This window comes from Pseudovirgaria hyperparasitica (assembly GCF_010093815.1).
Source record: "Pseudovirgaria hyperparasitica strain CBS 121739 unplaced genomic scaffold EJ05scaffold_24, whole genome shotgun sequence".
Classification (NCBI taxonomy): domain Eukaryota; kingdom Fungi; phylum Ascomycota; class Dothideomycetes; order Acrospermales; family Acrospermaceae; genus Pseudovirgaria; species Pseudovirgaria hyperparasitica.
In genome coordinates this window covers 204,928-228,417 of record NW_022985572.1, presented here as the reverse complement: position 1 = coordinate 228,417, position 23,490 = coordinate 204,928, and the positions used below count along the sequence as shown (strand labels likewise).

Here is a 23,490-nt window from a genome sequence, read left to right as displayed (position 1 = left end):
CTTGTTGATCATCGTTCCCCTGTTGTTTCTAAAGTAATTCAAATATCTCCGTGCGCCGAACATCGGCCCTTTTGGAAGCATTCAGACCGTCGACTTCGAACCTCTTGTAAAAGTGATTCTTGAACGAACGAAACCATCAGCAATATAGACGTCTGATGTCCTTCTACGAGCAGAGTTTACGATCATGATCTTCGGCCGAGGCCACGTGCAGTAAATGAATGTCTAAATTGGGGGCCGCCTCCCCCTAATTATCGGCCGGCGCGTATTGACTTTAGCTCGAGCGCGTATACAGAACGGAACGTCTTGGACTATTGTCAACGCCAATCGAAGGCACAGTCACTCTTTACCTTTCCATTCTTGACATCACCTCGAACAGAGCTCTCATCCATACTCAGGCTATACCAGTCTATTCTAACCACACATTGCAATAATGGTTTCCACTCTTCTTCTGAGCAGCCTAATCGGCACTGCTTTGGCGCAGTCCACTTCCGTCACCTCGTTCTTCTTCGCCGCCGGAGATGTGCAATCCCTTGTCGCATCAGTGGTATCGGCAGATGCCACCGCCACGACCTTCGAGATGACATGTCCGTCCGACGTCGACGGCAGCGACTGCGGCTTCCGCCCTCCCGTCCACGTCGTGAACCAGAACCAGAACACCTGGATCACCAGCCTCGCAACCGCCGAGCCAGACTTCACCTATGCGGCTACCTGTACCGTTAGCGAGACGCTTGCGGTCTGCGCCGAGAGCGCCGCAGGCTCGGAGGCAAACTTTCCCGGCAGCTCGACCGAAACATATACGCTCTCGGAGACTGATGAATACGGGTACATCTCTGTACCTGTGACGATCACTGCTGGCTTGGAGAAGCTGGCCGATGCGACACAGGCGGGTGCGCCTACCGGTACGATGGCGACGGCGACTTCTGAGAGTGGTGCTATGGGTACTCCTGCGTCAAGGACTGGCACCGGCAGTGTTCCAACGGAAACGGGTGCAGGTGTACAGACCCGTGCGGGTCTGGTCAGTGGCATGCTCGTCGCTTTGACTGTTGCTATGACTTTGGCTTGAAATCTCTATGCGACCAGCTACATCCAGGACCACTATAGCATGCCCTGACCCTTCAAGCTTCCTTGAAGTTAAGATTTACGACCAATGTTCTCTGTATCCACAGGAAGATTCAGGTTCGCAGAGATAGGGACGCATGCTTTGTAATCTCACTTGCTAAATATCTAATCAGTTATACGTAGTAAAAGAGCTTTACGTTTTACAAGGAAAGTCTCTACTACTATAGCATCATCACATCATATCTGGATCTTCACAGGAGTGCCGTCATTCTCCCCACTTCGAAACATTGCCTCTAGCTTCACGATTGTCAGCTTCAAGAATCACGAGGCAGGATTACCATGATACTTACCACCTGCAGATCCTTCAATGCTTCGTAAGCAGAAAGCCTCGAATCTTGCTTCCCTGACAGCATTCCTTCCGCCCATACCTTCATCTCCTGCTTCACACCATTTCCCTCATGCGTGAACTCGACTGTCCTCTTATCATCTCCAGACGCGACAGTTACAGCTCCGATGGTGACCGATACCGTGCCTTGCTCTGTCACAATCACTGTCTCGCTCGCCTTGGACATTGTCCCAAACGACATCGAAAAGACGCCATGCTTGCCTTTCCCCGTTCTCCAGACCGCATCGACAGAATCAATAGGCGGTAGATGCGGCTGCAGCAAACTACTAAACGCCGAAACACTCATCGGTTGGTTCTCCGGCTGAAGCAACAGCCTAATAGCAGCAACGGTATGTACGCCACCATCAAGCAGAAAGCCCCCCTGGTAATCCGGTGTCTTCCGCCACGCCGTCTCTGCACCATATCAGCACCCACACTACCCACACCTCTAATCTTCTCTGGAAGAATACATACCAAAGTACTTCGTCCCAGGCTTCACAAATCCATGCTTCCGCACACTGAACCCCGTAACCTCACCCATTCCCCGCACCGCCTCAGCCGCATAGTTAAGACTCTCCAGAAACCTGAAGTTCTCCGCAATACTCAGCGTCGCGCCGCTTCTACAGCCCTCGGAATGCGCAATCAGGGCTTCAGCCGTTTGCACGTCCTTCGCGATGGGCTTCTCGGCGAGCACGTGTTTACCGGCGGTGAGGGCCTGTTTGACGAAGTCGGGCTGGGCGACGATGGGGAGGGCAATGATGACGGCGCTGACGTCTTTGCGGGCGAGGAGGTCTGCGTAGGCTTTTCCTTCGCCGGCGTCTTCGCTGTAGAGGTCCACACCTGGATCTTGGATGTCTAACGAGGCGGCGGACTTGAGGGAGCGGGAGAATACGGCTTTGAGGGAGAGGGAGGGGGTTGAATTGACTGCTGGCTGTATAGTTGTGGTTAGAGGGGAGAGGCAGAAAACGTATGATCAGGTTCATGTCTAAAGACTTACGAGGTGCTCCTCCTTCACGAAGATGCCTGCAGTTATTGATATGTCAGCTATGCAATAGTTCGGGGTATTTTCTGAGGAGGTACTAAGATCTTCCGTTGTTGATGCCTAATTTTTATGTATGAGAATGCAACGTAAAGAATAGAGCTACATACCACTCCCAATAATAGCCACGCCTATAGACATTCTTCAGAGCCTAGTGACCTTGCTTAGTAGTATTGAACTTTAGATCGTGCACACTGTGATTGACTCTTCGATAAAATCAATCAATCAAGCAAACAAGATTCTTGATGCCTCGACAACTTGAAGTAATACGAACGATACGAAGTTTCCAAGCTTCGAAGATTTCAAGCTGTCAATACATAAGAGGGGCGCCAAGAGAGTGGATACCAATGATGTATCATCGAGTGCCTAAGGCAACTTATAATAGTTACAGCCAGACGTGAGCATATACAATCGGATACAATCCAAGGGCCTAGATTAGGATTGTATGATCCATCGAGGCTGGCCCAATCATTGATAATTATCGCCGATGGCAGGCCACTGTAAATGGAGGCCGCTCTGATCTAACTTCTGCAAAACACCAAGATCACTCGTGAAAACGAGAGATTTGTTCGTGATCGAAAGGTCTTCCTGCCCGCTCATCGCGTCCACAAGCTAAGTATCGATTGGCTTGTCGAAGGATATGGAGTTATGGCTTGAACGTTGGCTGTGACTATTCTTTGAAGACTCGGTTAAGCTCAGCGAATGTCCTGGAACGATCGCCGCTTGTTGATTGGCATGCTCTTCTTCCAAACCACTACTTTGCGTTCGTAAGAAACTATCGAAGAAACCTACCATCTAGTTGGACATTCATTTTACTAGCGTAGTAGGTTCTTTTGTTTTGCGCTACGGCGCACAGCTACCATATGTAAGCACTCTTGACAGGCCCAAAAACCTTCTCGAGATACCACTCCTTGTCCAAACATCGGATCGACTTCAGGTGTCGCGAAAATTTACACTCATGTAATCCTAGCCGACTGATGACATCTACAAGTTTAACGTCCGCAGTACTTGATGGTACAATGGCTATCGATGAACTACTGCGACTACTACGTAATCAACGCTTGCTATTATACACTTCTCTATTCCAAGAGTCTCACGTCACATGACAGCTCTTTCATGAGCAATTCAAAAATCCTAGCAGATACTACGAGTTGAGTCGTACCATCGCCAAGATGTAATTTATCTCCTTTCATGCAGCAGACGGAGGCGATCAAAATACTGACCGGGTCGCATTACTTTGAACGAGTTTCACGATTCTCCAACCTCTCAGCCTCGTAGCCCTGTAACCGACGTATATCGTCCATAATCTCAGTAGCTTGTGCATATTGTTGCATCCAGCATTTTCGTACGATGTCTCCTACATAAAGAGTCTTTAAAGGAGGAAAGTCGCTCTCTCTAAATCGTCTTTGGATCTCGTGCTCATCATCTATAGGATCTAGTCCCGGAAAGGGTGACTGACCGGTAATCATAATATATATAGCCGTCCCTAATGCGAATATGTCCGACTTTTGGTTGCAGATATTATAGTCTGGGCGAGGCATTGATGATATAGTGTTTACAGCGGCTCCTCCATCGAGGATAATCGAGCCATCACTATCTAGAAGCTTTCCTTGGAAGTCGCAAAGCTTAACCATTAGGTTACTGTCAAGAAGAAGGTTTCCGATGCTGAAGTCGCAATGTAAAACATTTCTCTCATGAATATAAGCAAGACCCTCCGCAGCCTGCCATGCCCACTCCAATTTCTGGTACAGTGATGTTTTGGAATCATTCTCTTGGAGGTACTTCTGTACAGATCCATTTGCCATATTTTCGAGAAGGAGACCATCCCTGTGTCTCTGTATGAGGCGAATTACTCTAGGATGTGGCCCAAGGTGCTGTAGTATCCGCTCTTCAACTTCTAGGCCCTTGACCGCTGCCTCTCGAAGCTGTCTTCGATAGTTAAGGCCACCGATCGTGTAGACGTCTTCTTCCTGGGGAGGCACGATAGGAAATTTAAGAACGGTGCTTTCGTCCACGATTGCGATATAATTACTGGCACCAGCTGCAATTATACGACTGACACCCTCTGGATACCAGGGCCAGAACTCGTAAGGATCCATTGTAAGCTTCAGGTTTTCCGGATTGTTGGCCAGCTCTTTGAGTAGGGTGACCTTTCGTTGAGGCACAACTTTCGCTCGCACATGGATTATGACAGTAGGGGCTGTTGTGTCGGAAAAATAGCGCTCCGCCCCGAATGCACGGATGTGTTGAGCTAAAGCCAACCTTGGCAGCGCTTATTATTACACTATTCGGCTTCTGCCTAGTCATGTCACTGCTGCCTGTCTAGTCATGTCACTGCTGCCTGCCTACCCCTGTTCACATACGAGCCCTATATGAAGCTGAAATGTCTAGTACCCCGAGCGAAAGTATTAAAGCAATTTTTAAACAAATCATACCTGGCATCTGCAACATGTGCGAGCGTCAATTTCATAAACGCAAATTCTTAAACTGTACGAACAATCCAAAACACTTTATTGAGTTAACGGTCATCGTCCCTTGCAAAAATGCTGGCACCTCTGAGTGCCGGGGATTTATCGACAATCATTCATTTGGGACCAGCATTGTCCACGGTGGTATTTGTTCGAAATGCTAGTACAATTTTGGCTCACAGTAAGTCATTCGAGGAAGCTCGATGCATCTCCGCTATTTTACTAATCCTATAGTTGACCTCGAAAGATAACCACTATCGTGCCTCAGGGCGTATATGCTATCCAGGCCCTCGTCTAGGCTTTTTCCTGGAAGTTTAGGAAGTTAGATACAAGAGAGAATGCCAATTTCTATTTTACATTGCCCTCCTTGCTTCACATACTTTGTCATGACTTAAGAAATATGGCTATCCTAAATTGATGATAGAACTCGGGGTATCTGCCGTACGTAGCATTCATATGCCACACATATATGTCATATCGGTAATTTAACCACAATCTTTTGGTTCCAAAGGGTGAGCAGCAGACCGCTGAACCCATGGGGCAGTCGAAGTGTCTCTCCATGTTTTGCTAACGCGCTGGAGAAGGACTTTTGCGAAGCTTCTTCTAATTGTAGCGTATAGATACATAGTATTCATTCTACAGCGGAAGGTTCTACGATAGCACATCTCTTCGTCCATCTTTATGACATCGAGCACCAGACATTCGCCTGGAAGCTATACGTTCTCCTCCAGATAGACCCCCAAGGCTCTCGTAAACCTGGTCAATATGATACTCTTAGCTGTTGCTGGTTCATCGCAGCTGTGACGATGGAGAAAGGGGAATATCTTGAGACTCGCCAGACTATCGTCCTGCTGTCACCCGTATTCAACCATCCAGTGACCTGCAAGATGGAGCCAAACTTTTGCCGACTCTGACCGAAAACTCTTGTGATCTGTGTAATCATAGCCCAACTTCGAGCTCAGGTTCGCAGAGCCGATGTATATTGTTACGCACTTGAGAGCGACATCGCAAGGAAGGGTTAAGAAGGTTGGAGTGCGTGGTTTGTGTAGTGGAGCGCTATTCTCAGCGAGGTCAACTTTGAACTGTCGTAAGAATTGAGCATGGGAGCCTATCTGCTCGACGAATTGTTGAGTTGATGCATGGTAGATGCATATATTCATGGGTCGACCGTAGATGCGTGGACAGATATCCCCATCTACCTGCTTGCCGAAGGACATAAATTTGCTTGCAGGTCCAAGTCCCCTTTGCCATAAGACGGCCTGGCGCCCCTGAGACCGTACAGTCGATTCGCGGTTTCGGTTGCTTCTCATGATTAGATTGAGACATGAGGGTAATTGCTTGAACGCAGATTGGTAAACCATCTATCGTAACTCGAGGGATAGATGCAGAAACCAAGTATTTGCACCAGCGTCGCTGGCATGCCGAATTTCTTCGGTCTGTCTGCAGATGGCTGGTGTGGGTAAGGACTGTTTAGGAGACATCACATGGAAATTGTGCGAAGGCAGGATGAATGATAAATGTAGGGCGATTTCACGTGCTGTAAGGAGCTATATAACCAAGGAGAGATAAGTATGATGAAAGGTAGTCTCATAGTGCTAGGAGACTTTCCTACGGTGAAGCATGGTGCTAAATCAGAGGAAGCTGGCTTCGTTCAGCTGAAAAGTGCTTCCGGCCTCTGTGGGATGCTCTGGCAGGGGACTGCACTCCAGACCTTCTGTAGAGATAACTTTGTCCGTTTTCAAAATAGCAAGGGGCGATCAGACTACACGCCTGAAAGCAAGGGGGCTTAGAGCGCCACATAAGGTGCCATCGGCTTGTAAGTCCCCTAGCTATACTTGGATATATACTCTAGTTTAGTAAATCTAATATAATTAATCAAACTAATTAGATTAAGATTATACCGTCTTCGTAGTTATTTTAATGCGTGGATTAGGGTTCGGATTGTATATGTCGATATCTGGTTACAGCTACCTAGTTAGGCTAAAATGCATTGCATTTTCCTTATTTCGGCAGTTGCTTGATAAAGGTTTATCATTTAATGATTGCTACATAGATAGCATCAACATGAATGGATGACGTGCATGTTGACTTGATATTTGGCTAGGTGTAACTAGAAGTTCAATCGTCGGGGTGAACATAAGGGCTATGTTCCGCCATTTCCCCGTCTTTTCAAGTCTTTTAAAAGTTTAGGTGGTTATAGACGAAGCGCAGTGCATCTACCACCAGCAATCAGCTGCTTAATAGTCTTCAAGGGGGAAATGCAAGATGATAGGATTGTAAATAAGGCCAACGGGCTGGGGTACAATTCGGTGTGGCGTTCTTGATATGCTCGCCTGGGCGTGCTCGCGTGGTATGTTCGAACGGCCAGGACCTATAGACACTGATCTCTGCCGACCGGCTGTTGGGCTTCATGTAATACGCCTTGTTACGTGTTCAAACAAATCCAGATAGGTAGTTCCGGCATTTCCTCATCTAATGTAAGACGAATCAGTATATTGAAAGGATTATGTAGCGCCCGCTAATCGACTCAACCATAAACGCAACCCGAGATCGCATTGAAGTGCCCTAAGACGTCACCTTCTGATTACATGGGCACATCTTCAGCCATCTCCATAGTTCCTTCTCTACCGACGGTGATAATTACGTCTCCAAGCGTTTTGGTCCAGAATCCAGCTTCACAATAGGTAAAATAGTATTCCCACTTTCTGCGGAAGGTCTCGATTTCCTGTTTTGTCATACCGTCGTGTTGTCGCAGTAAAGCCGGTCGTATATCGGCATCGAAGTTATCCAGAAATGCTTCTCGCCACAGTCGTAGTGTTTTCGCGTAGTGGGGCCCAATGTTGAGAACGTCGTCTACGATCAGGGTTTTGTTCGAGCCAGTGTTGATGGCATTAACGAGTTGGGAAACTGTTGGTAAATGGCCTCCTGGGAAGATATAGCGTCGAATGAAGTCGTCAGACGAGGCGTACGCGTCGTAGCGCTGGAAAGATTAGTGTACTTCGAGGAACAGATTGCCTAAACTTACCGTTTCTGGCATTGTTATGCATTGGAAGACACCAATGCCACCTTCTTTCTTCAACAACCGATTGACACAGCTGAAGTACGTCTCAAGAAATTCCTTCCCAACGGCCTCGAGCATTTCTATACTGACGACTTTGTCAAATGCCCCTTTGGCTGGAGGTTGCACATCACGATAGTCACATAAGAGCACGTCGATCTTGTCTTGAAAGCCAGCTTGAGCAATTCGCTCTTCCGCTAGTTCCTTCTGCTCTTTGCTCAGAGTAAGACTGGTAATACGACAACCAGTCGCTCTGACAGCCTCGATCGCGAGACTACCCCACCCTGTGCCGATCTCTAGCACATGGTCCGACTCCTTCAAGTGAGCGGACTCAATAAAGTGATGCAGTTTTCTCATCTGCGCTTCTTCCAGGGACTCTGTAGCAGACAATGGCGATGACTTGGGAAGCCATATCGGACAAGAATATGTCATATCTGGTGATAAGAAAGCTGCGAACATGTCATTGCTAATATCATAATGAGCTGAAATATGAAGTCGAGCATTTGTTAGGGTGTTTGTCTTGCGAACCAGTCCACTGATTGATCCACTGATGTTCGAAGTGATGGTCGAGCCATTAGACAGATGTGTGCGATTAAGGATAAAAAGCTACTAACACGTGAGTGAGGCGTGGGCATCATAACAAGAATGTTTACCTTAAAGAAGGATGTCAGGTCTATACATGAGATTTCTTCCAACATGTAACTCTCGGCAAAGCCCTGTGAGGATCAGCGCACAAGCTTCATGCGACCGGAGTTTTCTCCACATACCATGTCTGCGAATAGCAAGACGCGAATCCAAAACATTTCGTTATGGACCTGAAGAGTGACAGTTGGAGAGGCATGCTTGACCAGCAGGTTGCCACAGACAGTCTTTACTCCATTTGATTCTGTTATCTCGAGATGGCCAATCTCAATGCGCTGCAGAATCGACAATACAGCAGAGCGCGCCAGATGCACAAACGGACCCCATGTTAGCGAGCCCGCGCGGCCCTTGATAGCATTGAGACCTTCTAACAAAGGCGTAAACACAGCCATTGCACGTGATTATGACCTAGGAGATATAACGAAAGAATGGGCAAAGCAGCGAAGGTACAAGGTGCAATCGTGAAGTTGGGGAAGAGGAGCCAGAAAGACTGATATGACGCAAAGTGGATGGGTGAAATTGTAGGAGTAGCTAATACTGCTGTAGATACGTAGGCAGTGTGTCAATTGGTGGGCACCGCTAGTACATTCGGATGCGCCGCAGCCGGAAGATGATGCCGATTGTCGGTACCTCTGAACCTCACCACTACCTGCATCAAGTCCTTGCGTTTGCCCTTCATCAACTCAGGACTGGCTGTATTCCAACAGTTGTGTTGGAGCAATGCCGCTTTTCGATGGAGTCGTCCGAGCCCGCAAACCGCACGCTTTGCCGCTTATGGCTGTTCAATGACGCTGACATCATTGAAAATGTACATAGTACAGGGTTCTGGAGTGCGTGGGAAAAGGAGTCACTGATGAAATTGGTCAGCTCTCTCTGTCTGTGCCTCACGTCAATGCGAGGACAAGAGGAGCGTATTATGTCGAGACAGAAGGCAATGCGGTTGTGTACCAGCACATTAGCACACTATGGCTGCGCCTATAACGATAGTGGTTGGTCGTTGTCGTCTATACAAAAGACTCCGCTTCAGTCTAATTTGGGAGGATCCAGACCGGATCATTCTTTTCTGAAAGCGGGGCATCGCTGAACTTCGGGTGGAAATTGGTATCCGCTGTCTGTCAAGATTGAGGTGCTACTTTTACTCTGCCGTTTTGCAGCTTCGCAGAAGCGTTGATCGCGTACATAATGACCCATGAGGGATAAATTCGTAGAACGATGCTTGTTTTTTTAATGCTGCGTTGAGGAAATTTTCTTGCAGTTTATGGCTTGACGGGTTTGGAAAGGTCCAAGTTCTACCCGAGCTTTTCCCGAGGATATCTTATCTTATCTTATGTCATCTCCTGCGCCTTGACGCGCGACGCGTCTACCTCAGATCTCGCGAGCCTGGCGCAATATAGCTTACAACTATCTCTCAACTTCCCGGTAACGAGCATGTTGGCAATAAAACCTTCCAGCCAGAAGCCCGAAAAATGCTCAGCCAACGTGCTACCTTGCCAGATCAAGTACGACGGGCCAATCGAGGCGAAGCAAAGATATTGGAAGCCAGTGGAGACGCATGGTGAGCATCTCACCGGCCAAAGCAGGCTCTATATACTGATATTATTCGAAGACGGCTCTAAGAGCGCATATTTTCGGGGTCGCGAACTTCGTGGTACCGACGTGGCTCTTCCTGAGGGCTTCCGTGGCAGCGTTCTGCAGATCACAGAGAAGAGGTTGCATCCTCCACCAGCGGACAGCGCTCCGGACAGCGATGAAGAGGAGATACCGGAAGATATCAAGATAGCAGAAGAGCTTGCAGCTTTCGACAGCGTAACGGTATGGGGCCACGACTCTGCGCCATCCGAGACCGAAGACGCATACTTTAAAGGCCTGAAAGAGTGGATTGCTTTCTCCACAGCTGTACGTGATTTTGGCCTATGTCGTGATCGCAACTGACCGAATAAGATGCATTCCTAGGCGACACCCTACGTCTGAATATAGCCAAGGTGGAGGACACCGGTACCTGGCGTTGCTTGAAGCCAGACGCTCAGCCGTCTTCTTCGTGGCGTTTCGTCTTGTCCCACTGCTTCTGCTCTTCTTGAAAATCCTGCTTTAGGGTAGCATAGTGCTCATGCGCCTTGCACTTCTCCCAGTACTCTCTAAAGATATTGGACGCTTCGAGCTTATCTTTGGCGCCTGCGTGGGAAGAGGATTTCTCTAGCTCCTTGCCAGAGGTCTTGTCATACTTCCGTCCTCCCGCATGATTCGCATATCGCTTGGCTCTTGTCATGCCCTGTGAGCTACGTCAGTCTTAGGACTTGATGTTCATATTCCACGACTACCATCTGAATGAATTTCCGGCTCATATCCATCCCAACGAAATCATTGTGTCTTCCATATTCTTCGAACCGCTCCCAAAGGTCAGCAGAACTCTTCCGGGCTATCGCAGGAGTCTTGAAGCGCCACAATGGCAGAATAGCAGATTTATAAGGTTCAAATGTCAGAACGCCTTGCTCTCCTCTTGCAATACGATAACTCATCCGGAGAACTTTGTCAGTTGTTGCTGGAAATTCCATCATGATTGAACAAGGAATCACGGAACGCCTACGGGGATGCAAGAAGTTCCGGCCTGGAACTCGTGGCTCTTGAAACCATTTCTGAGCTAGGTCAGTAGTCGGTAGTGCCAAGAAAATGACGTACGCAGAGCGTCTACCTGGTATGTACTTGAACTTGGTAGTATCAATGGATGTCGGTGAGGCTGCCCATAACCTAATATATTCAGTGTAAATAATGCAACTGTTGGACATATCAATCATGAGTACTCATCTGGGCTGTTCTTTGTTGTTTATGTAACAGTGTGCTCAACTTACCAGTCCCACAGTTTCTAGATAGAGGGTAACCTAGCCAACAAAGGGCAAAGCTTTGCCTCAGTCACTATCGTCATCAGTATTGCAGCAGCGACGAGAGATATATAGGAAGAACAGGCAAGATCCGTATACACGGGCTATATCTTGGACTCTGCATTTGACTCTTGCTTCTTTGTTGATGCGGGAGATCGACAACGAGGCTAAAATATTCCCGTCTAGGGAAATGGGCTCTTTAGCTTCCAATGTTGAGCTGTTCGCTTCAGTCATCAGCATAATTACCTTTGCACCCAGTCTTGCTCCTGATCAGTTTTTGTCACTGGTAACAAGCTATCGTTTGAAATGAATGATTTGTTTGATTGAAACATGATCCAACTTAGTCCGTCAGCTAGATACACAAACACCATCACTTTTTGGCATGACATGAGTTTATGGTATATATCGACGTCACAGAGCCCAGTGTGTGCTTGGGCTCAGCCAGAACGTAACAATAAGTCATACTGACCCGTATTATCATTCAGAGGAATCGATCAGGACTGGGTTGGTATGGAGTGGGTCCAAGACTTCCTCAAGACGGAGAGGGGCTGAAGGAAATCCCGTTCCAATTTCGGACTATCACCTGGAACACCACAATTCATAGCTTGTTCAATCGCACACTTGTAGCGAACAACACGCTTCGCGCGTGTCAAGCCTTTCAGGGGCCTAAGCAAGAGCAACAGTACCCTGAAGCGTACCTGCTTGCCAGATCAGATACCAGGCTAGATGACTATCCAGAACTAGCGCATAGTACGAAGTCTGGTATCATATTCTGATCCAGGTTTGAGTCTCGGCGCGTTGATTGCACTAGTGAATTCATTTCTGACGACGAGTACAGCAATCAACTTCAAGGTAAACATACGCTATTCATAATCGTGAATGGTTTACTAGTCCTCTCATTAGCTGGCATTCCAGCTCCGAGGGTTGTGTTATGCAGGGCTAGAGCTACGAAACGTGATTGTAGAAAATGCTGAGTCGAAGGAAGACATCGTTGACAAAGACGGGATCATGATATCGAGCCGAAGGCGAAGAATGATACAAGAATATGCATGTCACAGTCAGAAGCTGAATGGATGGAGCAAAAGTTGGCCAAGCAATTCATTTGTAGCGGCTGAACGTCGGAGAAGACGGTAAGCCAACAGAGCTGCGGAGGACACGAAGAGCAGAGCTTGTTACACGTGTGATACTGCCTGACCATTGCATACGTCTGTTATACCGCATCTACAGCGCCTTGTACAGCTGTAGCACCTACCAGGAAATATACAAAGCTTCCTTCAGTCGCATTGCCAACGCCGCGCCGAGACATGCTCTCTTGACCCACCCCAACCCCGTACAACCCCGATTACCGCACACCTCTCGTGTCAGAAACTTGCAACCACGATGATAGTCCGGGTATGTTAGGACGCGGACGCCACAGGACGTTCACCAGGGAAGGCGATGGCGCCACCGCGAGCGCAACATTGGGTCTCGGAGGTGCCAGAGCCTGGCGTGACGAAGAGCTGGGAGTCAAGGACGACAGCCACAAGCCATGGAAGCCTGCCGCGGGTGGCTCAAGCTGGCTCGCAAGGCTGAGATACCGAAAGAAGAGAATCGTTGCCGTCATATTCGTATTAGGCCTATTGTTCTTCGTCTTCTCTAGTTTCACGCCTGACTTGTCGGAGACCACGCCTGACTTGTCGGAGACCACACCCGAAGACTCCATTTCAGAGGAGGTGACTAACGATCCGCCTCATGACTCTCCTACGATGCCTCATAACTCTCCTGCAACAGAGTCACAGAAGGTTGATGAAGCGATAGAGCCAACGGGCCCTCCGTCCAAGGAGTTATACGACCTTGGTAAAGATACCGGAGCTGTGGATCATACCTACAATGGACGGATCAGGTTCTTTCGACTAGCCAAAAGTCTACGCGCTGTTGCGGACAAGGCTGAATTCCGGTTAGGTATGGATACTGTACTGTTTTCAGCGGCAAACTTGAAGAGCATGTCGGCGCTCATTCCAATGGCATGTGAAATGGCAAGGATGGGTAAAAGTTATGTTCATTTCGCCATGAATGGCCGAGATGATGTGTCTCTGGATCATATATTGACCCTCAACGGCGTGGACCAGAGTTCGTGTGAGGTCTTCTGGCACGATGCGCGACCTGACTATGCGCTATATAGCTCAGACACACGTGCCGAGTCTGCTGCCGCTGTGGCTCTCGGGCACATCGATCAGTTCATACGGCCCAAGGTCGTCATTACTGATGACCTGAAGGCTGAAGATCCTACATTTGCAAGAGGTACACGAACAAAAGCCAAAGAGATTTCCACGACCATTATCGAGATTCCCAAGGGCGGTGCGGAAAGAATGATGTGGCTCACGCGTCTTGACGGTGCTGCATTGGCAGCTTTCCACCAACCGTCGGTCGATATCATAGTTCATGTTACTCCTGCCTCGTCAGGCTCACTACTTCGACTATTGAAATCACTAAACACGGCTGACTATGCGGGTATGAAGCCTCCGCGCCTAATCGTAGATCTCCCGGTAGAGGTTGATCCTGCTACAGTCGCTTTCCTAGAGAAATGGAAGTGGCCACCTCGGCCGTTTGGTTCTCCGTCATCAGAGAGCGCTCTAGAGAATAGTCAGTTGATCGTGCGACATCGAATCATGGATGAGAAGATCTCGCCAGAGCGCGCTGCAATACAATTTCTCGAGTCATCATTCCCAGTCGAACAAGGGTCCTCTCACGTTCTAACCCTCACGCCGCAGCTACAACTATCACCCTTGTTTTATCATTATACCCGATATGTACTATTGAATTATTTGCATTCATTGGGCTCGGACGCCCCGGAGCATCTCTTTGGATTTAGCCTGGATTTCCCAAAAACCTACCTGAACGGATCTGCAGAGTTTATACCCCCGACGATTGACGACATGCATGCCGAGTACAAGAAGGAAGCTCACACCCCCAATATCCCATTCTTATGGCAGGCGCCGAGCGAAAGTGCGTCTTTATTTCTCGGCAGCAAGTTTCGGGAATTTCATTCATTCCTTGGCTACAGGATAGCAGCGCAGCAACAGCGGAAAAAGGGGCTGGATGGGACGGTCTCGCAGCAATACCCAGCTTGGTTTGGGTACGCGGTGGAATTCATGCGGGCACGTGGGTATTTCATGCTATACCCTGGAATCGCAGCCGACGAAGCCCTGGCAATAAAGCATGATGAGCTTTCGAACACCCCTGAAGAATATGCAGAGGACAAGAAGGAGGAGGCAAAGAAGACCGACCCTGCTCGAGTGTCAGACCCCCAAGACGGCGATATCCTCGAAGACGATGTCCGGACGACCATAAAACCACCACAATCCTCTCCCGAGTCCACCCTCGTCCCGCTCAGCCACCCTCTACACTCCATCCTTCCTCTCAACGCAGACTACCCCGTGCTTTCCGCCCTTCCCATTCTCTCCTTCGCCGGGGCCAAGCTGACAGCGAGCGAGTTCCTGGACGGCATCAGTCCCTACGCGCGGTCCTTCCGTCAGGACGTTGGTGGCTGCGAGCCCGATCCCCCGAATAAGCGCCGTGTTCTTGTCGCCGGGAGTGCGAAGGACCTTTTTTGTTTCGGAGACGAGGGTGAGGATGATTGGGTGGTCGTACCGGATTATAGCGCGGAGCGGTTGATGCTGGATGGAGCGGACGACGAGGGCCTGCCTGCGAGGCCGCCGAAGGCTGATTATGGGGTGGTTGGAATTGATGAGGATGATGGAGATGAAGTTGAAGATGAAGATGAAGGCGGGGATTTGGAGGAGGTGTAGGACTGTGTATTATTATTATTATGTTGTTGTTGTACATTCATGGAGCAGTTCGCAATCATACGGCTTGTCATTGTCTGTCGCTACTCTTGCTGAGCTGTGCCTCCCTGACACCGTGAAATGTCGTGTGCGAATGTCACCGGACAACTGTGCAGCTGTCCGCTCTGATTACATGCAAATATACGCCGAATCCTGCCAGCTCATTTTATCACCTCAAGCTAGTATCTTCATCGAGGCGGGCCATACGCGTCGGCCGTATTCCTTACTTTCGGCATACTAGCGAAACTGTGCTTGTCTTGAGGGGATAGATATAGCTAGCGCATAACCATGATCCACTCTTCTCCGAAACAAAAAACCATATTTGTGGTGCCACGCATGCAATTGAAACAAAGCGTAATTCAGCGCTGTGAGGAGTGGTGGACCGCGCACTCTCTGTACGTTCGTAGTGAGGACAGATAGTGCTCCCTCCGGTAGAGTCCTCACGGCGGGTTTCGTAGGTTCGATTCGGATGTATGAAGTCAGAGTGCAGAACGGGCAGGTTAGCGAGGAGGGTTTCTTAATAATCCTGCTTGACAGCTCACTCCAAAGTTGGGATAACATGGGCTTGTATATGGTGAGCTTTGGTTAATTCGTTAGTTCTATATGGGCTATATGGGTTCGAGCGAAGACGGTCGCAGGTACAAAATTGTCAATGAAGCACTTCTTGAGAGCGTGATGGGAGACTTTTTGTTATGTTAATTACAGAAACTACGGCTCTCGTCTTTGTGTGAGTGGAATGGACTGCTCATCTTGAATGATTCAATTGTCATGTGTAAGGGTTTCCTCCTTTCTTCTATGAGATGAAAATCCTAGATGGATATCCATATGAATAGAAGGCGCAGAAGATACAACCGGAATTAGAACTTTAGAGTGACAATAAAGACGATGTGTTGGACTCGACAAGTTGGGAGACTCTAAAGACCGCTACTCCTGGCGGATACAGCTTGGTCTTCAGCGGTCTCTGAAGCTGCAAACCATTCGTATGGCTCGAAACACTGCTCCAAGCGCTCCGTGAAGGCCCTTTCCTCAGTGTCGGAGACCTTTCTACCCTTGGCCCGCAGCTGCTCGATGGTCTCCAGACAACTATGCTGGTAGCATAGTATATCAACGACGGCAGTCAGAACCTTGTCACGAAAGGTCCTATGAGCTTTATACATCTGGTCTCCGGAGTATTTCGCTGCAGAGAGGTTGTCTCTCAGCTTGGAGACCTGATCCATGAGATCCTTATTCTCTGCAGTCAGCGCTTGAGTCACAGCGGACAGATTGCCACTCGACTCAAGTAGCTTGAGCTCAAGAGTTCCATTTCTAAGCTTCAGGGCTGCAAGTTCGCTTAGTAGCAGAGTCCTTGACAAGAGTTCGTCTTTCAGGCCGGAGACCTGATGCTTGAGGGTTCCAATCTCAGTCTTTAGGGCCGTGAACTCGCCTGCTAATGGGTTCTCTAGTAAATGTCTCTCCGTCAACCCGGAGAGCCTATTTTCGAGAACCTCATTTTCATGCCTCAACGTTGCAATCTCATCTTCGGCAAGCATGGAAACCTCGAAAAAGCTAGGCTGCCGAGAAAATTAAAGGTGAACTCCGAGAAATGGCTGTGCGATCACACTTACCTCTTTACGATCCCTTACTGCTTTACTATCGGCTGGAGAAACTTCTTCACTGCTGTTGGAAGACAGGGCATTTTGCTTGCCACTATTCGCAGCTGAAGCTATGGAAGTTAGTTGATATATAGTAGTGTAGGCATTGGGTTGTTTCTTACCATGCATCAGAGCTACGTTTCTAGAGCTCATGATTGAGAGAGAGAGGGGAGGAGAGGGAGAGTGAGCGTGATAGCCAGAGTAAGTAAGTAAGAGAGTAAAAGAGTAAGAAGGAGAGAGAGAGAAAGAGGTGGAGACGAGGTGAGCCAACTGTGGAGATGGGAGAGTACTTATACCCATAGTTGTTCAAGTGACAGCGTCAGAAAGCGTATGGATTCACTTGATAGGCAACACATGAACCAAGCGAAGCACATCGAACAGCCCCTGAAGTGAACTAGGCCTAGACACAGCATATCTACTAGTTCACTATCGCACGAGCTGTGGACATAAACACAGAAGAGAGCTGTGTCTGCCCGAAATTTACCCTTTGTATTCACTTGTGACTCGCGCAAGTGAGGTCAAATCCAAAAACGGTATACGAACTCTCACCTCACGACGCTTCCTTATGAAGTAGTACTACAGACAACTATATATCAACAAGTCAGTCTGGCGCCCGTTCCAGTGTATTTGACCATGCAGCTTCTGAAGGGGTTTCAATTTGAAGTCGTGGTAAGCGACTGCTCGCCATATGGAATTCACTATTGCACACCTGACTATCCGACTAATGATCTTATTCTTCTACCTCAGATGGAAAGACGAGGACCAGATAGCAATGGATGACGTAGAATTGAGTTAGAAAAGGACATGGTCCGGGTCGTTTGATACGGTAGGGGCGAGCTAAAGGAGAAATACCACCGGAAGGAGGTGTAAGCATGTAATTGAGTGTGAATCTTTCGCGACGTATCGTTTCATCAGCTTGATAGTTTACAACGCATACTTCTCCCTAAGATCAAGCCTAGTATCCCAATGCCCATAGCCGTATATGGCATGATGATCATCCAAGATTCTCTTCATACAAAGCAGTAACCCTCTTGAGATGCGCCTCACTCGTCTTCAGGTTCTTCCGGAGCGTATAATTCTCCGTCCCGGTGTTCCCGAGATAATCTATAACCTGCTGATAGTTGACCTTGCTCTCATCGAGTTCTGTCCGGAGCTCGTCAGCCTCCGCCTTGACCTTCTCGACGGCCAGCTGGGCCTTTTCGTCCTTTGTCTTCAGCAGCTGAAGTTGCACTTCGGGTGGGAGTGGCTGGTCGTGCGGTAAAGCCTCGATGCGGCCGATCTGGATTGCGAGGTTCTCTGTTAGTATACGAAGGTTGATTCGGGCAGCAGACTTTTCAATCAGGAACTGCTCGATGCGGAAGAAGCCGTAGGGCGGCATGTTCTGGAGTTCGTTGATCTCGTGCTGGAGCTTAGTGACGGTGGCGTGGGTTTCTGTGAGGATGTCGAGAAGAGTGGGCTATGCGTGATAAGCAGCTGCGTTTTTGGAAGATGTGTTTTGTTGTTTGTGGTACTTCTCCTCGTGCGGCGTCTGTCTCTGCCTGCGTGGTCTTCATCTCCCCTTCTTCTGCTAGCATTGGTTCGGGTGGTACATCAGTCATTGCTTCGTCACTTGGGTTGTCAGTGTTGACGTTGTCCTCTGGATCCTCTGAACACTTGCTGAAAGGAGGAGTGTATCCTGGAAGATGAAGTTAGTATGGTACGGTGTGGTGTCAGTTGGCAATGAAGCATCACCTGGAGGGACTATGCTCTTGAGGCGACGGGGTGTCCTTCGATGGCCAAGCATGATGTGAAGCTGTGTATTTGAGTGATGACGAACAGACTGAGAATTGGATTGAACGGAGGATGGAAGTGGATAGAGAGTGAGTCGAGTCACCCTGAAAAGGTGAACTATGTTTGCGAATTAAAAGTGAGCGCAGGACTTGTTGAGATGCACACAACACTGTTCAGCTACGAAACCGAAGAACTTGGACAAAATATGAAACTATGACACGGCTTGTTGAGGTACTATGATCACCCTTTCGTCTATAAGCTTTATATGTCTTTGGTATCTCCTCTATATTCATCTTGGATACTTCATACATTTTCCTAGAACACGTGAAAAGCGATTGTGTTAACGATAGAAAAGGGTCAACGTTCGTGCCTACCTAGATAGGCAGCCGAAGTAAGAATTACTAAGCATCATAACTGACTACCTTATAGGGTAAGCGTGCGTAGCCGCAGGATGCCACAAGCGGAAGGTGTAGCGTAGTAGTCACGTGTCTCGAGCCTGGCATCACGTGTATCGATCGGATGATGCTGGCAGGTTCCATGGTCAGGGTCCAGGTTTATAGTGTAGTTCGTGGCGAGCGTGGTCTATAAACTGCGCATTATAGTCTGAAATCTGCGCAGCTTCACGCAGGGTAACTGGACAGCGATGACGACAGCTCGGCTTGTGTTCCGCATGTGAAGCGACCGAAGACGCGATGCACTAAAGTAATGGCGGTGCTATGATTGGCTGATTGACTGCTTGGCGCAAGTTATGCATGAGAGACCCGCCATTACAGTGCGGGTACGGGACTGCACTAAAGATGCACTAAAGCTGCACTATTACCGCTTACGGTAAGAGAACTGTCGAGCAAAAGGCGGGGCAGTGGAACTGTAGGGGCAGTTACCCAGTAGTCAAACTACACACACTCGGTATAGAAGCTACCCAGTACTTGCTCAAATCTCACTCTGTTCTTCGATGCTGCAGCTGTTGCGATCCAGACCTGACCTCTTACGAATTCATAATGCTCCCACGCCTCGAATGAGCTGTCGCCAATTACCCACCCTAGCGCCAGCTCCGCTTCCTTCATATACCATCATCCCTCCGACTCGGCCTTCGCCCCTCCTTCTCCTCCATCTAATGCGTCTATCCCTCCCTCTCCTCCGCAATCGCCTATCTTCTCGCACTTCTTACTGCTCGTCAAGACAGCTTCTACACCGATCATTCACTACATCAAACGCAATCATGGCTGAATGTCCTGTCAAGCACGCCAACGTCGGCGGTGGCGGTCAACGCAACACTGACTGGTGGCCAAACGAGCTCAGACTCAACATCCTACGTCAACACACAAGCACTACGAACCCACTCGGTCAGGACTTTGACTATCCTGCTGCCTTCAAGGGCATCGACTACAACGAGCTAAAGAAAGATCTCCATGGAGTCATGACCAATTCTCAAGACTGGTGGCCTGCCGACTTCGGCCACTACGGTGGTCTGTTTGTCCGTATGGCATGGCACAGCGCTGGTACGTACCGTGTCTTTGACGGACGTGGAGGTGGCGGTCATGGCCAGCAGCGTTTCGCTCCTCTGAACAGCTGGCCTGACAATGTCTCCCTCGACAAGGCCCGCCGCCTACTGCTACCTGTCAAGCTCAAGTACGGCAACAAGCTATCTTGGGCTGATCTATTCCTCCTCACCGGAAACGTCGCTATCGAGTCTATGGGCCTGAAGACTTTCGGTTTCGCCGGTGGTCGACCTGACGTATACGAGGCCGACGAATCAGTATATTGGGGTGGCGAGACTACATGGCTTGGAAACGATGTGCGATACTCTGACGGTAACGTCGGTGTTTCGAACGAGGGTTCAGGCTCTGGTGTTGTTGATGGAGACCAGTCCAAGAAGAATCATTCCGATATCCACAGCCGTGACCTCGAAGAACCCATTTCCGCTGCTCACATGGGCTTGATCTACGTCAACCCAGAAGGTCCCGATGGCGTCCCAGACCCCGTTGCTGCTGCTCGTGACATCCGTACCACCTTTGGTCGTATGGCCATGAACGACGAGGAGACCGTTGCCCTTATTGCTGGTGGTCACACGTTCGGTAAGACTCATGGTGCTGCGCCCTCAGATAACATTGGCAAGGAGCCCCAGGGTGCCGACATTCACAACCAAGGATTTGGTTGGATCAACAAGCACGGCTCCGGAAAGGGTCCCGACACCATCACCAGTGGCCTCGAGGTTACTTGGACTTCAACCCCCGTCAAGTGGAGCAACAAGTACCTCGAATATCTCTTCAAGTACGAGTGGGAGCTCACCAAGAGCCCTGCTGGTGCCAACCAATGGGTAGCCAAGACGGATGACTTGATCATCCCTCACGCCTATGACTCCAACAAGAAGCTGAAGCCTACCATGTTGACCACTGACTTGTCCCTCCGCTTCGACCCTGCGTACGAGAAGATTTCTCGCCGCTTCCTCGAGAACCCCGACCAGCTCGCTGATGCATTCACACGTGCGTGGTTCAAGCTGCTACACCGTGACATGGGTCCTCGCTCGCGCTGGGTGGGACCTGAGATCCCCAAGGAGGTGCTCATCTGGGAGGATCCCATCCCTGAAGTCGACTTCCCAGTCATCAATGACAGTGAAATCGCTTCTTTGAAGAAGGAAATCTTGGCCACTGGCATCGACAACGGCAAATTCATCTCTACTGCATGGGCTGCGGCATCTTCGTTCCGTGGCAGCGACAAGCGTGGTGGTGCCAACGGTGCTCGTATCCGCCTATCTCCCCAGAAGGACTGGAAGGTCAACAACCCTCCAGTTGTCAACGAAGTCCTCAATGCACTTTCCAGCGTGCAACAGAAATTCGGAAAGAAGGTCTCACTCGCAGACCTCATCGTTCTGGCCGGAGCTGCTGCTCTGGAGAAGGCATCTGGCGTGCCAGTCCCATTCACACCTGGTCGTAACGATGCTACCCAAGAGCAGACTGATGTCGAGTCCTTCAAGCACCTCGAGCCATTTGCCGATGGCTTCCGTAACTACGGCAAGTCTACACGCAGAGTACGCACCGAACAGTTCTTGGTCGACCGTGCTCAGCTCCTCACTCTTTCCGCGCCGGAGCTTACCGTCCTGATTGGTGGCCTCCGAACTCTCAACCAGAACTTTGACGGATCCGCCCATGGTGTCTGGACGAAGACTCCTGGTCAATTGAGCAACGACTTCTTCAAGGAGCTTCTCGACATGAGCACTGAGTGGAAGCCATCTAGCGACGACCACGAGCTGTTTGAGGGTGTAGACCGCAAGTCAGGACAGAAGAAGTGGAGCGGGACCCGCGCTGATCTCATTTTCGGACACCAACCCGAGCTACGTGCTCTTGCTGAGGTCTATGCTTCGTCAGATGCCAACGAGCAATTCAAGAAGGACTTTGTCGCCGCCTGGACAAAGGTCATGAATCTCGACCGCTTCGACCTGCCGCGCACCTCTCCTGAGCGCCCACGGTTGTAAGTGGCATGCGTGGTATCTGGTGGTAGATGAGAGTCATTCTGAGTTTTTCTTTTGTCTTGGTTCTCATGCCATATTTTGATACCGCAAGCTTGTATCACCGCTCACATGATCTCAAATAGCAACTAGATAAAAATGTTAAAATCGGATATCATATTTACACAATATACATAGTGCTTGATCTAGATTTGTACCTTATGAAGCACGCTCGTGATTAAATTTCAGGCCTTGATTGTTGTTAGTGTTCTTGGGTGGTTCTCATTAGGGTAGTGTCCTGATTTTGTGGTCTGTACCGTAGATAAATGCTACTATTTCTCCATAAGATGGTAACTCTTGGATGTATCCCAGTGTAGCTGCAGTGCGTATTTCACCAGAATCCCATATCATACACAGAACTTAATCATGTATCTACAGAAGATGTATGTACTAGCTAGCTAGCTAGTATGTATAAGTATATTAGTATGTATATGTCTAGTTTTATATATATGGTCATATATATTCAGAATACAGCTTTAGGTATAAAGTCCACTAACTCTATTTAAAAAAAAAGAAAAGGTTGATTTCTATTCTATAATAGAGCAAAATGGACGTCCTGCTAGTAGTGAGTCCTCCTACTACTATCTGCCTGCCCTCTTACACTCCCACCCCCCTTGGACGCCCTAATCTACCCCTTTATATCTCCCATCTCCCCTCTCCCCTCTCCCCTCGCCCAAACTCCCCTTTTCCATCCTCCTTCTCCTCCCTCTTCCTCGTCCCCTCCGGACAAGCAAGACCCCCTCCGGCGCCCGAGCCGTGTCGTATTTCCCCCAAATCTACAACTTTTTCCACGTATCTTCTTTTACCCCTGATACTAACCTTACTGTCCCTGCTGTCCCTACTCATACTGCCCCATTCTCTTCATTGACTAACTTATGGACCCAGTTGTGTCATCCAAACACGCAGTCCAATGTCTATTATCATATTTGAGGTTTATGGAATGGGCCGGGGGCCATACCGTTTTGTTAGTGCGCATGTTGAGACTTTTAGCTTGCAAGCTAATGTCGGCAAGGCTGTTGGAGCGGTCTGCGATAGACCAGCGAAGATATAGGAATAGACGAATGGCATGGTGGAGTTCAGCTTCGTCTGTTCTCCGCGCGGTGGATGAGCAGTGTGCCCCTATTCGCAGGCTAGGCGGGAACTCCAGTCTCTCCAGGGCTTGAGTTAAGTTGAGCGACTGTTCCTTCTCACTGCACCCTGTCGCACGGACTTGAGAAGTAGCTGTGGCCTACT

General features: G+C 49.1%; 11 protein-coding genes across 11 annotated transcripts; 4 read left to right on the top strand and 7 right to left on the bottom strand.

The window, feature by feature from the left end:
* The first annotated feature begins 113 nt into the window (after positions 1-113).
* EJ05DRAFT_230939 (uncharacterized protein) lies at positions 114-1,380 on the top strand. The gene has a single exon (XM_033739975.1). It carries the CDS (start codon positions 431-433, stop codon positions 1,061-1,063), a length of 633 nt encoding a protein of 210 aa, XP_033595502.1. The 5' UTR covers positions 114-430; the 3' UTR covers positions 1,064-1,380.
* On the bottom strand, positions 1,297-2,624 carry EJ05DRAFT_505461 (oxidoreductase-like protein family; the record flags this gene model as incomplete). The annotated part of the gene is made up of 5 exons (XM_033747706.1): positions 1,297-1,356; positions 1,410-1,858; positions 1,919-2,375; positions 2,442-2,467; positions 2,594-2,624. The coding sequence occupies 5 exons, from the start codon at positions 2,622-2,624 to the stop codon at positions 1,297-1,299; spliced, it is 1,023 nt and encodes a 340-aa protein (XP_033595501.1).
* Positions 2,625-3,403: 779 nt separating this feature from the next.
* EJ05DRAFT_542243 (kinase-like protein) lies at positions 3,404-4,953 on the bottom strand (the record flags this gene model as incomplete). Its single annotated transcript, XM_033749711.1, has 2 exons — positions 3,404-4,745; positions 4,919-4,953. 2 exons carry the CDS (start codon positions 4,951-4,953, stop codon positions 3,716-3,718), a joined length of 1,065 nt encoding a protein of 354 aa, XP_033595500.1. The 3' UTR covers positions 3,404-3,715.
* An 852-nt stretch (positions 4,954-5,805) lies between these two features.
* Positions 5,806-6,633, bottom strand: EJ05DRAFT_523442 (uncharacterized protein; the record flags this gene model as incomplete). The annotated part of the gene is made up of 1 exon (XM_033748801.1): positions 5,806-6,633. Exon 1 carries the CDS (start codon positions 6,310-6,312, stop codon positions 5,806-5,808), a length of 507 nt encoding a protein of 168 aa, XP_033595499.1. The 5' UTR covers positions 6,313-6,633.
* Positions 6,634-7,449: 816 nt separating this feature from the next.
* EJ05DRAFT_230725 (cyclopropane-fatty-acyl-phospholipid synthase) lies at positions 7,450-9,143 on the bottom strand. Its single transcript, XM_033739973.1, has 4 exons — positions 8,777-9,143; positions 8,663-8,725; positions 7,977-8,615; positions 7,450-7,931 (listed from the first exon to the last, which is right to left on the bottom strand). The coding sequence occupies exons 1-4, from the start codon at positions 9,041-9,043 to the stop codon at positions 7,536-7,538; spliced, it is 1,365 nt and encodes a 454-aa protein (XP_033595498.1). The 5' UTR covers positions 9,044-9,143; the 3' UTR covers positions 7,450-7,535.
* Positions 9,144-10,079: 936 nt separating this feature from the next.
* EJ05DRAFT_505458 (ribonuclease H1 small subunit) lies at positions 10,080-10,583 on the top strand (the record flags this gene model as incomplete). Its single annotated transcript, XM_033747705.1, has 2 exons — positions 10,080-10,206; positions 10,258-10,583. The coding sequence occupies 2 exons, from the start codon at positions 10,080-10,082 to the stop codon at positions 10,581-10,583; spliced, it is 453 nt and encodes a 150-aa protein (XP_033595497.1).
* A 45-nt stretch (positions 10,584-10,628) lies between these two features.
* Positions 10,629-11,408, bottom strand: EJ05DRAFT_230864 (uncharacterized protein). Its single transcript, XM_033739974.1, has 3 exons — positions 11,341-11,408; positions 10,970-11,284; positions 10,629-10,920 (listed from the first exon to the last, which is right to left on the bottom strand). The coding sequence occupies exons 2-3, from the start codon at positions 11,204-11,206 to the stop codon at positions 10,675-10,677; spliced, it is 483 nt and encodes a 160-aa protein (XP_033595496.1). The 5' UTR covers positions 11,207-11,284; positions 11,341-11,408; the 3' UTR covers positions 10,629-10,674.
* A 1,609-nt stretch (positions 11,409-13,017) lies between these two features.
* EJ05DRAFT_420865 (uncharacterized protein) lies at positions 13,018-15,150 on the top strand (the record flags this gene model as incomplete). Its single annotated transcript, XM_033741466.1, has 2 exons — positions 13,018-13,239; positions 13,306-15,150. Coding segments are annotated over 2 exons (2,067 nt in total), but the record flags the coding sequence as incomplete, so codon positions are not given.
* A 1,115-nt stretch (positions 15,151-16,265) lies between these two features.
* On the bottom strand, positions 16,266-17,135 carry EJ05DRAFT_490451 (uncharacterized protein; the record flags this gene model as incomplete). The annotated part of the gene is made up of 3 exons (XM_033745877.1): positions 16,266-16,901; positions 16,956-17,053; positions 17,105-17,135. 3 exons carry the CDS (start codon positions 17,133-17,135, stop codon positions 16,266-16,268), a joined length of 765 nt encoding a protein of 254 aa, XP_033595494.1.
* Positions 17,136-17,910: 775 nt separating this feature from the next.
* Positions 17,911-18,765, bottom strand: EJ05DRAFT_523438 (uncharacterized protein; the record flags this gene model as incomplete). Its single annotated transcript, XM_033748800.1, has 3 exons — positions 17,911-18,438; positions 18,494-18,657; positions 18,714-18,765. 3 exons carry the CDS (start codon positions 18,763-18,765, stop codon positions 17,977-17,979), a joined length of 678 nt encoding a protein of 225 aa, XP_033595493.1. The 3' UTR covers positions 17,911-17,976.
* A 1,113-nt stretch (positions 18,766-19,878) lies between these two features.
* EJ05DRAFT_480757 (bifunctional catalase/peroxidase) lies at positions 19,879-22,406 on the top strand. Its single transcript, XM_033744929.1, has one exon. It carries the CDS (start codon positions 19,972-19,974, stop codon positions 22,222-22,224), a length of 2,253 nt encoding a protein of 750 aa, XP_033595492.1. The 5' UTR covers positions 19,879-19,971; the 3' UTR covers positions 22,225-22,406.
* The last annotated feature ends 1,084 nt before the right edge of the window (positions 22,407-23,490 follow it).

Bases quoted from the DNA above. Each gene is read 5' to 3' on its own strand.
- EJ05DRAFT_230725 (XM_033739973.1), bottom strand. From the start codon at position 9,043: ATGGCTGTGTTTACGCCTTTGTTAGAAGGTCTCAATGCTATCAAGGGC. The intron at 8,726-8,776 runs GTATGTGGAGAA...TGATCCTCACAG, and splicing joins TCTTGCTATTCGCAGACATG to GGCTTTGCCGAGAGTTACAT. The intron at 7,932-7,976 runs GTAAGTTTAGGC...TAATCTTTCCAG, and splicing joins GCATAACAATGCCAGAAACG to CGCTACGACGCGTACGCCTC.
- EJ05DRAFT_230864 (XM_033739974.1), bottom strand. From the start codon at position 11,206: ATGATGGAATTTCCAGCAACAACTGACAAAGTTCTCCGGATGAGTTAT. The intron at 10,921-10,969 runs GTAGTCGTGGAA...CGTAGCTCACAG, and splicing joins GCCGGAAATTCATTCAGATG to GGCATGACAAGAGCCAAGCG.
- EJ05DRAFT_230939 (XM_033739975.1), top strand. From the start codon at position 431: ATGGTTTCCACTCTTCTTCTGAGCAGCCTAATCGGCACTGCTTTGGCG.
- EJ05DRAFT_480757 (XM_033744929.1), top strand. From the start codon at position 19,972: ATGGCTGAATGTCCTGTCAAGCACGCCAACGTCGGCGGTGGCGGTCAA.